This window comes from Austrofundulus limnaeus, unplaced genomic scaffold (genome assembly GCF_001266775.1).
Source record: "Austrofundulus limnaeus strain Quisiro unplaced genomic scaffold, Austrofundulus_limnaeus-1.0 Scaffold42, whole genome shotgun sequence".
Taxonomy (NCBI): Eukaryota; Metazoa; Chordata; class Actinopteri; order Cyprinodontiformes; family Rivulidae; genus Austrofundulus; species Austrofundulus limnaeus.
This window is the reverse complement of record NW_013952444.1, coordinates 2,202,993-2,215,353: the sequence shown is the minus strand read 5'-3', so window position 1 is coordinate 2,215,353 and position 12,361 is coordinate 2,202,993. Positions and strand designations below refer to the sequence as shown.

General features: G+C 41.3%; 2 protein-coding genes across 4 annotated transcripts in view; one reads left to right on the top strand and one right to left on the bottom strand.

Moving 5' to 3' along the window:
- LOC106516928 (acetyl-coenzyme A synthetase 2-like, mitochondrial) overlaps positions 1-11,004 on the top strand; it is a 13,671-nt gene extending 2,667 nt beyond the window's left edge. The window contains exons 4-14 of the mRNA XM_014007541.1: positions 419-594; positions 700-852; positions 3,573-3,720; positions 4,577-4,714; positions 5,588-5,680; positions 9,118-9,230; positions 9,567-9,693; positions 9,789-9,916; positions 10,195-10,258; positions 10,340-10,461; positions 10,543-11,004. Of these exons, the coding sequence (XP_013862995.1) occupies positions 419-594; positions 700-852; positions 3,573-3,720; positions 4,577-4,714; positions 5,588-5,680; positions 9,118-9,230; positions 9,567-9,693; positions 9,789-9,916; positions 10,195-10,258; positions 10,340-10,461; positions 10,543-10,707 (1,427 nt within the window). The 3' untranslated portion in view covers positions 10,708-11,004. The remainder of the gene's footprint in view (positions 1-418; positions 595-699; positions 853-3,572; positions 3,721-4,576; positions 4,715-5,587; positions 5,681-9,117; positions 9,231-9,566; positions 9,694-9,788; positions 9,917-10,194; positions 10,259-10,339; positions 10,462-10,542) is intronic.
- Positions 10,676-12,361, bottom strand: part of abcd4 (ATP-binding cassette, sub-family D (ALD), member 4) — a 12,200-nt gene continuing 10,514 nt past the window's right edge. For 2 of the 3 annotated variants that reach the window (XM_014007542.1, XM_014007544.1), the window contains 4 exons: positions 12,081-12,133; positions 11,928-12,004; positions 11,708-11,823; positions 10,676-11,261 (listed from right to left, as the gene is read on the bottom strand). In XM_014007542.1, coding sequence (XP_013862996.1) covers positions 11,178-11,261; positions 11,708-11,823; positions 11,928-12,004; positions 12,081-12,133 — 330 coding nt within the window. In that variant the 3' untranslated portion in view covers positions 10,676-11,177. Of the gene's footprint in view, positions 11,262-11,707; positions 11,824-11,927; positions 12,005-12,080; positions 12,134-12,361 lie in introns of those variants that run through there. The other variant, XM_014007545.1, reaches the window with a different exon arrangement.

Sequence of the window (12,361 nt, the reverse complement as noted above, 5' to 3'; positions counted from 1 at the left end):
CACTCACATCAGAATAACTTATAGATTTGTTGTTAGAATAATCGATTAATCGAAAAAATAGTTAGATTAATTGATAATTGAATAATCATTTGGTACAGCACTAATCATAAAGTTTCACTAAACAAAGATCAGTGAGTTATTTTTCTTAAAGGAGTTCCCCTTTGATGTCACTTCCTGTTTCCCTTTTGCCGAGCCAAGTTCAAAAGAAAATAGGTCAGTTGTGTCCAAATGGACAAGTTTCTYAGATAGAACAAAGTTTTCTTTGACTTTTTGAATTTGAAGGAGAAGCATGTCACAGGCACTTTATTCTTTTTTAGCTCTGTTAGTCAAAATTACTTTCTTACTTYGAAGACATTTGAATAAAAAGGCAACAACAGGAAGCAGTTTTTTCAGACTTTATCCTTTTGTGTATTTGTAGCCGAGTCCAGCACCGTCATCACGGTGAACCAGGGCCTCAGGGGGGGGAAGGTCACGGAGCTGAAGAGGACGGTGGACGCAGCGGTGCAGAGTTGTCCGTCTGTACGGCGGGTGTTTGTTGCCATGAGAACAGACAATCCGGTCGCCATGACAGCCAGGGACATCCCCATGGACGAGGTGAGAAAGACGGAGGCAGTAGCAGACATGAGGCCTCCGGCTCACGTAATAACACCAACAGTTCATCATTGAGGTGTGTTGATGTTAAACCTCACTGTGCTGCAGGAGATGCTGAAGGAGGACGTGGTGTGTGAACCTGCAGTGATGGACAGCGAGGACGTCTTGTTCCTGCTTTACACGTCTGGCAGCACCGGGAAGCCCAAAGGCCTCGTCCACACACAGGCTGGGTACCTGTTGTACGCTGCCCTCACACACAGGGTAAACCAGCCGCAGTGTCACCCTTTTCCTTTTTCAAAATCTAAACTCGAGTTCATTTTTTTACACTAATCCAGTTTTTCTACATTTTTAAGTAATGTAGTTAGCCCAATGTGAGTTTACAGCAGTAGTGGACACGATTTTGCTAATCCACTAATAGTGGAAATAGCTTCTTAGCGGACTAGCTTTTTGGAAACGGTTAGCAGGCCGATTAGCTTCCGCTAAATTAGGTCCACTAAAAATTTGCAAGTGCTAAACTTCAATTTTTATGCCATTTTGCCCAAATTAAATAAAAACCATCCTATCTTACAAGCAGTTCTGGACGTGTCAGACACTGTGCGTGTAACGTGTAGGGGTCTCCAACAAGTAGCTTGTGAGCTCATTTAAAGTAGCTCTGCAGTGCTTGTGAAAAATTAGGAGAAGCAAAATTTAATTTGTCACTGGCCAAACAAACTTTCATTTAATTCCAGTCAATCTATAGATGTCCCTCCCCCTTGGTTGTCAATCAAACAGTTTAGGTCTCAGTGTGGCCGATTGACAGATGACGCGTGGTTACGTGGTTGTTAGGCATTCGTTTTCGCACACATCTTTCATGGCCTCTTGAGACACACTATGCCAAACTCCTGAGAAACCCCTCCCACTGCGATATACAGTGGTTTGCAAAAGTATTCATACCCCTTGAACTTTTCCATATTTTGTCACATTACAACCACAAACATAAATATATTTCACTGGAATTTAATGTGAAAGACCAACACAAAGTGGTATACAATTGTGAAGTGGAAGCAAAATTTTACATGAATCAAAACATTTTTTACAAATAAAAAACTGAAAAGTGCGATGTGCAAAATTATTCAGCCCCCCTGAGTCAATACTTTGTGGAGCCACCTTTTGCTGCAATTACAGCTGCAAGTCTTTTAGGGTATGTCTCCACCAGCTTTGCACATCTAGTGACTGCAATTCTTGCCCATTCCTCCTTGCAAAACAGCTCAAGCTCAGTCAGATTGGATGGAGAGCGTTTGTGAACAGCAGTTTTGAGATCTTGCCACAAATTCTCAATTGGGTTTAGGTCTGGACTTTGACTGGGCCATTCTAACACATGAATATTCTTTTTTTTAAACCACTCCATTGTAGCTTTGGCTTTATGTTTAGGGTCGTTGTCCTGCTGGAAGGTGAACCTCCGCCCCAGTCTCAAATCTTTTGCTGACTCCAACAGGTTTTCTTCCAAGATTGCCCTGTATTTGGCTCCATCCATCTTCCCATCAACTTTGACCAACTTCCCGGTCCCTGCTGAAGAGAAGCACCCCCAGAGCATGATGCTGCCACCACCATATTTGACAGTGGGGATGGTGTTTTCAGAGTGATGTGCAATGTTCTTTCTCCGCCACACATAGCGTTTTGCATTGTGGCCAAAAAGTTCAATTTTGGTCTCGTCTGACCAAAGCACCTTCTTCCACATGTTTGCTGTGTCCTCAACATGGCTTCTGGCAAACTGCAAACGGGACTTCTTATGGTTTTCTTTTAACRATGGCTTTCTCCTTGCCACTCTTCCATAAAGACCACATTTGTGTAGTGCACGACTAATTGTTGTCCTGTGGACAGTTTCCCCCACCTGAGCTGTGGCTCTCTGCATTTCATCCAGAGTCACCATGGGCCTCTTGGCTGCCTCTCTGATCAGTGATCTCCTTGTTCGGCCTGTAAGTTTAGGTGGACGGCCTTGTCTTGGCAGGTTTACTGTGGTGCCATACTCTTTCCATTTCCGGATGATGGATTGAACAGTGCTCCGTGAGATGTTCAAAGCTTGGGAAATCTTTTTATAACCTAAGCCTGCTTTAAACTTCTCCAAAACCATATTCCTAACCTGTCTGGTGTGTTCTTTGGACTTCATGATGCTGTTTGCTCCCCAATATTCTCTTAACCAACATCTGAGGCCGTCACGGAGCAGCTGTATTTGTACTGAGATTAGATTACACACAGGTGGACCCTTTTGAGTCATTAGCAGTCATCAGGCAACTTCTGAATGCAATTGGTTGCACTCAGGGAAAAGGGGGCTGAATACTTTTGCACGTCGCACTTTTCAGTTTTTTATTTGTAAAAAATGTTTTGATTCATGTAAAATTTTGCTTCCACTTCACAATTGTATACCACTTTGTGTTGGTCTTTCACATTAAATTCCAGTGAAATATATTTATGTTTGTGGTTGTAATGTGACAAAATATGGAAAAGTTCAAGGGGTATGAATACTTTTGCAAACCACTGTATGTCACTACAGGGGGTTTCTTCCCACTGGAGTCTACAATGCGAAAAAAAATCTGAGACCCATCGCCCGACATTATTTGCGCACAAATCTGTTGCAGTTAAACCCTAAGTTATTAGTGTGAAATACACTATAATATGAATGCATAAACACAAAAAGCACATTCATGTGAATTCAGTGTTCTTTGTGGTGGGTTCATGTGAATTGAAGACAACGTTTCTTGTGCAAAACAAGCTTATTCCAATGGTTTGAGTTTAAGTTCAAAATTAAATGTTGCAAAAAGTAGCTCTCGGACAATTTAATTTTGTGAAAGTAGCTCTTGAGGAAAAAAAAAGTTTGGAGACCTCTGGTGTAGCATCTGTAGCGGCTAAACTTCAAACTAAGAGCGTCAAAAATAAATAAAACAACATATAGCAATATTTAAATAACAAATACAAAAACTTGTGGTTTTCTGTTTCGTCTCCAGTACGTCTTCAACTACCACGACGGCGACGTTTTCGGCTGTGTGGCAGATATCGGCTGGATCACAGGACACAGTTACGCCGTCTACGGACCCCTGGCCAACGGAGGAACCACGGTTCTCTTTGAGAGCACTCCGGTTTACCCTGACCCAGGTATCCAAAGTATTCCTGATTTCACACCACTACCCATAATTCATAGCAGAAGTTGGTTTTATATTTCCGCTTACGCTGTTGTTTATAATTACGGGGATACACCGTCGCTGTTTATCAAAGTATTTTTCACTGAAGTTTGGCGTAAATGGCAACACATCTGAGGCGTATATACTGTTGGATTACCTTTACAACTGATTAAATTTCTAAGTCAATGTGATTTAAATGGCTGCCACAGATAAGCAATTTCAGCAAATACAAAAATTTATTATATGTACATCTTTGATTAACATTTGGAGTCAACCTGTTTCAAGATGGCTGCCTCATAGTGACCATAAGAAACACAACAGTGGTTATGACTCAATCAGGTTTACTGATTTTGAGCTAAAATTTGGTGTGRTTGTAGCTGAGAGTCATCCTTAACACATTCTCTGAGTTACAACAGATCACACGACATCTTGCTATGATGAGTGAAAATAAACACAAAGTTATTTTCATGGTTTGACCAAACTGGCTGTAACTCCATCATTTCTCAACACTGATGATCTCATTTTAAAACTCTTGCATGAAAGGTACCAAAAACTGTTTCCCCACAATATTTTTGTCACGAGTCTTGCAGGCCTCTGTCTCTGTCTGTGAATAACTTCTTTTTGCAGCTAAATTTGGAACCAGAACCACAATCGTYCCACTGTATCTGACTTCATTATGTCCAAAAGGAGGCAGAGCACAAATCATCTTCTGTAGTTTATGTTTTTACCTCGCAGAATGCTGCTTTAACTCTTATCACAAGTTTGGATTGTCCTTATCTCACATTGAAACATCTGAACAAGTTCATTTAAGCACGTCGTCTGATCCGCAGGAAGATACTGGGACATGGTCGAGCGGCTGAAGGTTAACCAGTTCTACGGGGCTCCCACAGCAATCCGCCTCCTCATTAAGTAYGGAGACCAGTGGGTGAAGAAGTACGATCGCTCCACCCTCAAAACGCTCGGCTCTGGTATGTGAAATTTGATCCTCTGAAAGGAAAAAAAAAGCACTTTCATTTAYGAACTGCTGCTGAGTTTAAAAACTTCTGAAAAATTTCAGCACTCAGCACGAGCTCTGAGGCCAACATGGGAACTCATATTTAATTGTTATGGTTTAGACCTGGCTTTGAAACATCATATAAGAATTTTGCTTATGTTTCCGGCAATAGTTTGCACGATAATCGACAACTTTACGAGTCGGAAAAACCCACATTTAACCTGGAGTTACCTCATAAAGGGCACAGAACAGTAGGAACATGTGACGTAACTACTGAACCRCTACAAGGTGGTACAACAGGGCATTCATGCAACAAACTTAGTGTTAGACTTTCAACAACAGTTTAGATTATGCACCTGATGAGTTCATGTAAAAAAATACWCCTAAGAAGACTTTTATTTGTATTTTACTTTGTCTCAGTTAAAATTAATGCTGCCTTCAAACTGAAATAATTGTTTTTTCTTTTAGAAACCTCAGGTTCAACCTCAGTTTTATAGTTTTATTCCACACTTTGACAGTAAAGATTGTAGAGGCCTGAAYAACTGCTTTTGGGGGTTAGGGTAAGGGCCAGGGTTGGGCTACAGAAATAACTGTAAGTCAATACACAGTCCTAATAAGAACAGAAATACAAACGTGTCTGACATCAAGAGGACTGTGAAAAACCCTGAAACTGTGATATACAGATAGCAAAACTGTCTGAACCAGATTGCTTTTCTGATGATCAGGTGTTAAAAATAAATCTCTCCACTGTCAGTCTCTGTTTACCAAATGCACTTGCAAGTAATTTATACCCAAAACATTCAGTTACATCATAAAGTAATTCAAGCTGTTTTTAATCTGTCTGCAGTTGGTGAACCAATCAACACTGAAGCRTGGGAGTGGTACCACAGGGTGGTCGGGGAAGGACGCTGTCCTGTGGTGGACACCTGGTGGCAAACTGGTGACTGAATATATACTTTATTTATATTTGTACCTTACGTTCATTTAGCTCTACAGTTTGTATTAGCTTGTTATATGTTGTCCTGTATGAACACACTGTAATTTGTTTCTGTGCTCATGTTGAGAATTTTGAAGTACGATTTTAGAACTTGATGCGTTCACGATCCCGGTTCAAGTGGAAGTTAGGTTCCCAGCCTCCTCTTGAAAAACAGTCACGTCCGCACTGCAACAGCCAACAGAAAAGGGAAGAGCTCTCAGCTCAATTTCTCAAGCAAGGATAGTGTTACGTAACATTTGTAACTATGGTTATGTGTGCATACACACAAACACACACGTGGGTGTTTGAAGAGAGGGAGCTTTCCCTTTTGGTGGACTCAAAAATKAAACCAGATGTTTTATTGTTCAGTAGGGCAGTATAATATATTGCATATTTACGTTATTGTCATACCATTAAGCATAATATCAATATTGCAACAAGTCATGGGTCATTATATTTCAAGTATCACACATTTATCTTCTGCATCCTTAATAATTATAATAAATTCACAGTTGGTGCATTTTGAAATATCAATTGGTAAATGTTATCCATCTAAGAGAGCTAGCAGTCCGTCCGTCCGTTTTCTTCCKCTTATCCGGGGTCGGATCGCGGGGGCAGCAGCCTAAGCAGAGAGACCCAGACTTCCCTCTCCCCAGCCACTTGGGCCAGCTCCTCTGGGGGAATCCCAAGGTGTTCCCAGACCAGCTGAGAAACATAGTCCCTCCAGCGTGTCCTGGGTCTTCCTCTGGGTCTCCTCCCAGTGGGACATGCCCGAAACACCTCACCAGGGAGGCGTCCAGGAGGCATCCTAACCAGATGCCCAAGCCACCTCAGCTGGCTCCTCTCGACGTGGAGGAGCAGCAGCTCTACTCTGAGTCCCTCCCAGATGACTGAGCTTCTCACCCTATCTCTAAAGGAGAGCCCAGATACCCTGCAGAGGAAACTCATTTCAGCTGCTTGTATCTGCAATCTCGTTCTTTCGGTCACGACCCAAAGCTCGTGACCATAGATGAGGGTAGGTACGTAGACCGACCGGTAAACCGAGAGCTTTGCCTTCTGTCTCAGCTCTCGCTTCACGACAGACCGGTACAGCGCCCGCATCACCGCAGACGCAGCACCAATCCGCCTGTTGATCTCCTGCTCCATTCTTCCCTCATTCGTGAACAAGACCCTGAGATACTTAAACTCCTCTTGGGACAGAAACTCCTCCCCGACCCGGAGGAGGCACCCTACCGTTTTCCGGCTCAAGACCATGGTCTTGGATTTGGAGGCACTGATCCTCATCCCGGCTGCTTCACACTCAGCTGCGAACCGCTCCAGTGAGAGCTGGAGATCATGATCTGATGCAGCCAATAGGACCACATCATCCACAAAAAGCAGAGATGTGATCCTAAGGCCACCAAAAAGGATYCCCTCAACACCTCGGCTGCGCCGAGAAATTCTGTCCATAAAAGTTATGAACAGAATCGGTGACAAAGGGCAACCTTGGTGGAGTAAAACTAGCAGATTGTGTAAAATTTGTCTTTAGTATCTATAGCAATCTAACTAAGGATTACATTTGGAAACCCAAACCAACCTAACTATAGGATTTATCAAAAAAGAAAGTCTTAAGCCTGGTTTTAAAATAAGTCAGAGTGTCAGCCTCACAAACAGAAGCTGGAAGTTGGTTCCACAAGAGAGGAGCCTGATAGCTGAAAGCTCCGCATCTTGTTTTAGGAACCACACGTAAACATGCAGTCTAGTGCAGTGCTCTTTTAGGAAAGTATATAAGATGTAGATGGGTTGTTAAGAGCTATAAAACCCTATAAAGTTTTAACAAAACAACCGTCATGCCTCTATAGCTGTAGCTGTCAGCTAATCAGCTGATTTTGCTAATAACGTCTATTTTGTGGATGAACACCAGACCTGACTGACACGATGTGTTTCATCCTCTGTTCGTCCTAATCAGATTGAGTAATAACCAAATGGGGCGAACTCGCATTAATTACCATATGAACGGCAAAAATCCAATCTTGATGATAATTAAACATCCGAACATAAAGAGCTTAAGAGCCAGAGACACAGATATGACCTAAATACCCTACTTCGCTAAAAAGGATTATGTTGTTATGGTATTTTTCTAGACTAGTGTTTTCAATTAGGGCTAAGTGGCATTATTCATAAAGACCATTTGGTTTATCTGGATGCGAGTAGCCCAAAAATAGATTTTTATTTGTTGTTGGAATACGTTCTGTTAGTTGGATCGACCATTGCAGGCAAGAAGAGAAGATGGAGAAGCTTCAGTCGATACCAAAACACAAACTAGAAGCTGGGTGAGGGAATTCTCGTTTTCTTTAAGATAAAACAGCTGCTTGATATTGAGTAGAAAGATTAACTTAGTTTTTTGTCTGGGACCGTGTTTCGACCACAACTCTCACAGCTAACATGAACAGGATGTCAGTTCTTAATGCTATTGTGGCATCATCTGCTGTGTCCTACTTTTCTAGCTGTTTCCAGCACTGGTGCCACCGACACCACAAGGTGGATTACCAGACGCCCCCGAGGCCTGGGCAGCTCTAATTGCATTTAATTTACTTAGTATGGCTGTAATTCCACAATCTGCATCTGGAGCCATGAGAAGGGCTTATGTCAGATTCATAAACCGTTACTCAGCTCTATCTTTTATGGCTCATTTTGTTTGGTTTATAAAATACAGTTTTTATAATCATTACTTTCATTTCTTCAGTATAAAAATGGTAATTTTAAATACGCCCATTTATTTGATTTTCACTTTGCAGAAAATGAAAGGAAACATGCACAAACAAAGCATTGGTTAAGGTCAGGGCCTTGTGTGGGTTGTGAAACAAGTTAAAGTTTCTGAGACGATTTGCAGAAATTAGATCAAATGAAAGATGTTTGCTAATAAGATAATTCTGTCAAAACAAGAMCTGAGTCAGTTTTACAGATTTTGAGCTTAGATTTGATGTGGTAGTAGCCGAGAACCATCCCAACACATACTGTTCTCTGAGTGTACTGGGTTTTAAAACATAGCTAATTATTTTTAACGTAGTAGTGTTGTGAGACCTAATTGTTTTCGGTGATGTGCCAGTAGAACAAATATTTACTGTTTGTTAAAACAAACAGTGGCCCAAACTTTGAGCCTTGAGGAACACCAAAATTAAACTTTTGTCCAAAACTGAAAATTGTATCATTTAATTAATATAACCATTTTTGCATGTTTTAAAATGCTCTCTTTAATTCATTAAGTTGGGACTAAGCACCAAAGGCGTAATAGAGAAATTAATAGCAGCTAACATTAACAGATTTTTAGCTCTTCTTTGTTAATATGGCAACTTCTGCATAAGACCACCTCAAATCCTTAAATTGTAAAACTGTGTGTTTGTGTGTGTGTGTGTGCACAGAAACAGGTGGCATCTGCATCGCCCCAAAGCCATCAGATCCAGATGCAGAGATTGTCCCTGGGATGGCTATGAGACCCTTCTTTGGCATTAAGCCAGTGCTCATGGACACTGAGGTGAGGGCTTGGTTTTGTGTGTGTGTGTGTGTGTGTGTGTGTGCGATGTACGAATGGGAATGGCCTGGAGAAGGGCTCAGATTGGGATTATAATCTAGTCAGTAGCTGGGTCACTTTTGATACCCACCCTGCTCTCATCTATGTCTCACCATTTATGTGCCAAAAAAAAAAAAATCTGCCGCACTGTTTTTGTTATTGCTTTTGCAATGAAAGGGGTATTTTTGCGCTGATACAAACTTTCACAAGATTCAATCTGATGTTTCAATTTTAACGGCACACACTGATTTTTCTTAATTACACCAATAAAAGATCTGCCCTTTTTTGTTGTTTCTCCAGGGCAAAGTGCAGACTTCCAACAACATATCTGGTGCTCTGTGTATAGCTCAGCCTTGGCCTGGTATGGCCAGAACTATTCACAACCACCACCAGAGATTCATTGACACCTACTGCCAGCCTTATCCCGGTAGTTTGATGCGTTCTTGTCCCAAACTTCTTCACTGTCTCAACGTAAAGAGCAGAAAAACAATCTGTATCCTACTGTTTGTGTTTCTACTGTAGGTTACTTCTTTACCGGTGATGGTGCCTATCGTTCCGAGGAGGGGTACTACCAGATCACAGGACGCCTTGATGATGTCATCAACGTGAGCGGTCACAGGATTGGGACGGCAGAGATAGAGGACGTCGTGGTAAATACAGTTTTTATGTCAAAGAGTAACTGAGAACACTTGCTCAAACTTATCAAAAAAATACAATTTGGCCTGTAGGTGGTGGTTAAAACAAGTCATTTTATTGATTTTGTCTGAGAAGAATCAATTTACATAAATTATTTCTCAATTCATTAAGCATTTAGGTTAGAATCATAGTTTTCATGACAGCATTTTGGTCTAAATTTCAGTGCCATTTTTACAAAATTTTCTCCTTCAAGTGTAAACTGATAGATTTTGATTTGTGTCATCTGTGACAGAACCAGTGTCCTTCAGTAGCTGAGTCAGCTGTCATAGGTTATTCTCATAACATCAAAGGTCAAGGCAAGTAACAAATTTTCTGCGTAAACTGATACACGTTTTCCAGTGTCCAAACATAAACACAAACATCTTTTCATCTGCCAGGTGTGTACGCTTTCGTGGTGCTCAAAAAAGGTGTAAACGTTCAGGAGGCGGATTTGTCCAAGCAGCTGAGCAACATGGTGTCGGAAAAAATCGCCAAGTACGCTTGTCCGGACTTTATTCAGGTAAAATCAGCTCTGATTTTGAAACTTTAGATTTGAAAGCGACTTCCCCTCACTAACTCGACTCGTTGGTTTGTGTCGCAGTTTGTGAAACGTCTGCCGAAGACCCGCTCGGGTAAGATCATGCGGCGGGTCCTGCGGAAAGTGGTGGAGTGCGACCTGGACGGTTTGGGGGACCTCAGCACTCTGGATGATCCTGCAGCGATTCAGGAGATTATTCAAGGCCACGAAAAGCTCTTAAGAAAATGACGAGCCTTAGAAACAAAACATTCCAATCTAATCAAAACTATGAAGATTACCACATTTCATATTGCTGCATTTTAATTAACCCAACCTGTGCCTTAAAAAAAAACCTTTTTTAGTGACTATCTGAACACTATGAGATTAATTTGCCCTTAAACTGTGAAATGCACAGATGTACTTTGGTTTTTTAATAGAATTTTATCAAAGAAGATTGTTTTTTTAAACTCAAATTAACACCAGACCATTTGAACATAAGGCAATAAAAGGCTATTTCACAATAATAAACATATCAAAACTGAAAAATTTCCACTTCTTATTTTGAACGATGACTCGGAACATAAAAGCTTAGAAACAGAAGGGGCTCTTTAGCCTCCGAATGCTCAACTGGGCTAACAGCGTCACGCTCRAGAACACTTAAAGACACAGAATAATTAAAGGAGTCTTTTTGCTTCCCGTGTTTTCTCATGTGACTGAGTTCACGTTGCCTCCTCTCTGGCTCCTTTTAATTTGGTCACCTCCCATTGTCCTCCTCCACACAGCTTCAGCTGGACATCATGGTACTGAGAGAAATAGAACGACAGTTAATACATTGCTTTTTTAATTACAGACATCAGATTTCAGAAAAAATTAAGGATTTTAGAGAATATTGTTTTATTACACTAATTTATTTACTAGTTTTGTTGAAGTTTAAAGGGGACGTATCGTGCAAAATCCACTTTTTTAGCCGTTAAATGCACTTTGTTGTGTACTTGGAGTCTCTAGGAGTGCAGAAAAGTTGAATTTATTCTCTCCCGGTGCTGCGTAGATGTAAAGAGGCAGCCTCAAAACAAGTTGATCGAACACGACCCAGAAAAGGAGGGGCTTGTGGAGTTACAATGAGGAGGAATTCAGATTGCAGTTCCACTTTTTTTAGACCTAAACTGAACAATTTAAATGCGACGTTTGGATTTAAAAGCAGGATGTGTCTCCTTTAAAGCTGAAACGCTCTGCTCAATATAAAGCCTACCTTCACCAGGCTGCTACGGTGTCCCAGACTGACCAAAGTCATGCCCAGCTGTTTGCACGTTCTGTACAGCTGTGCCTCCGCCTCCTCAGTCAAAGCGCTGGTGGCCTCATCTAAGACTGGTGCATTAAAAAGCAAAAAGAATAAAAGGAGGGCGGTTCAGTATAGCTCATTACATAAAGTAAACTGTAAGCTGATTAAAACTCTGGTGAGGAAAACACACTGGCATATTTTGGCTGCAGGTAGAAGAGCCGCGCAAAGGAGAGGCGCTGCATTTCACCAGGAGACAGAACGTCGGACCTGAAGAGAGAAAAAGGCTCGTCGGATGATTCGTTCTGCAGAAGTGCTTTGGCTCTTCTGTGCACATGTTGCATACCAGTTCCAGTCAACCTTCTCATCCAGACCGCCAGTCCTTTTCAGAAGGCTGGACTGTGGAAAAGAAATCAAGTTTGATTTGATTTGATTTATTTATTTAACAGGAAAAGATCATTAAAAATCAAGCCTGACTCAGCATAATTGCTGTTTTACAGCAGGTTCCTGTTCTGCAGCACATAAAACACTCAGAATTACAGCATCACAAAAAAAAGAACAGTATCGTCAGCATACATTAAAATATTTGAATACTTCAATATTTTTGGAAGGCCATTTATGTATAAT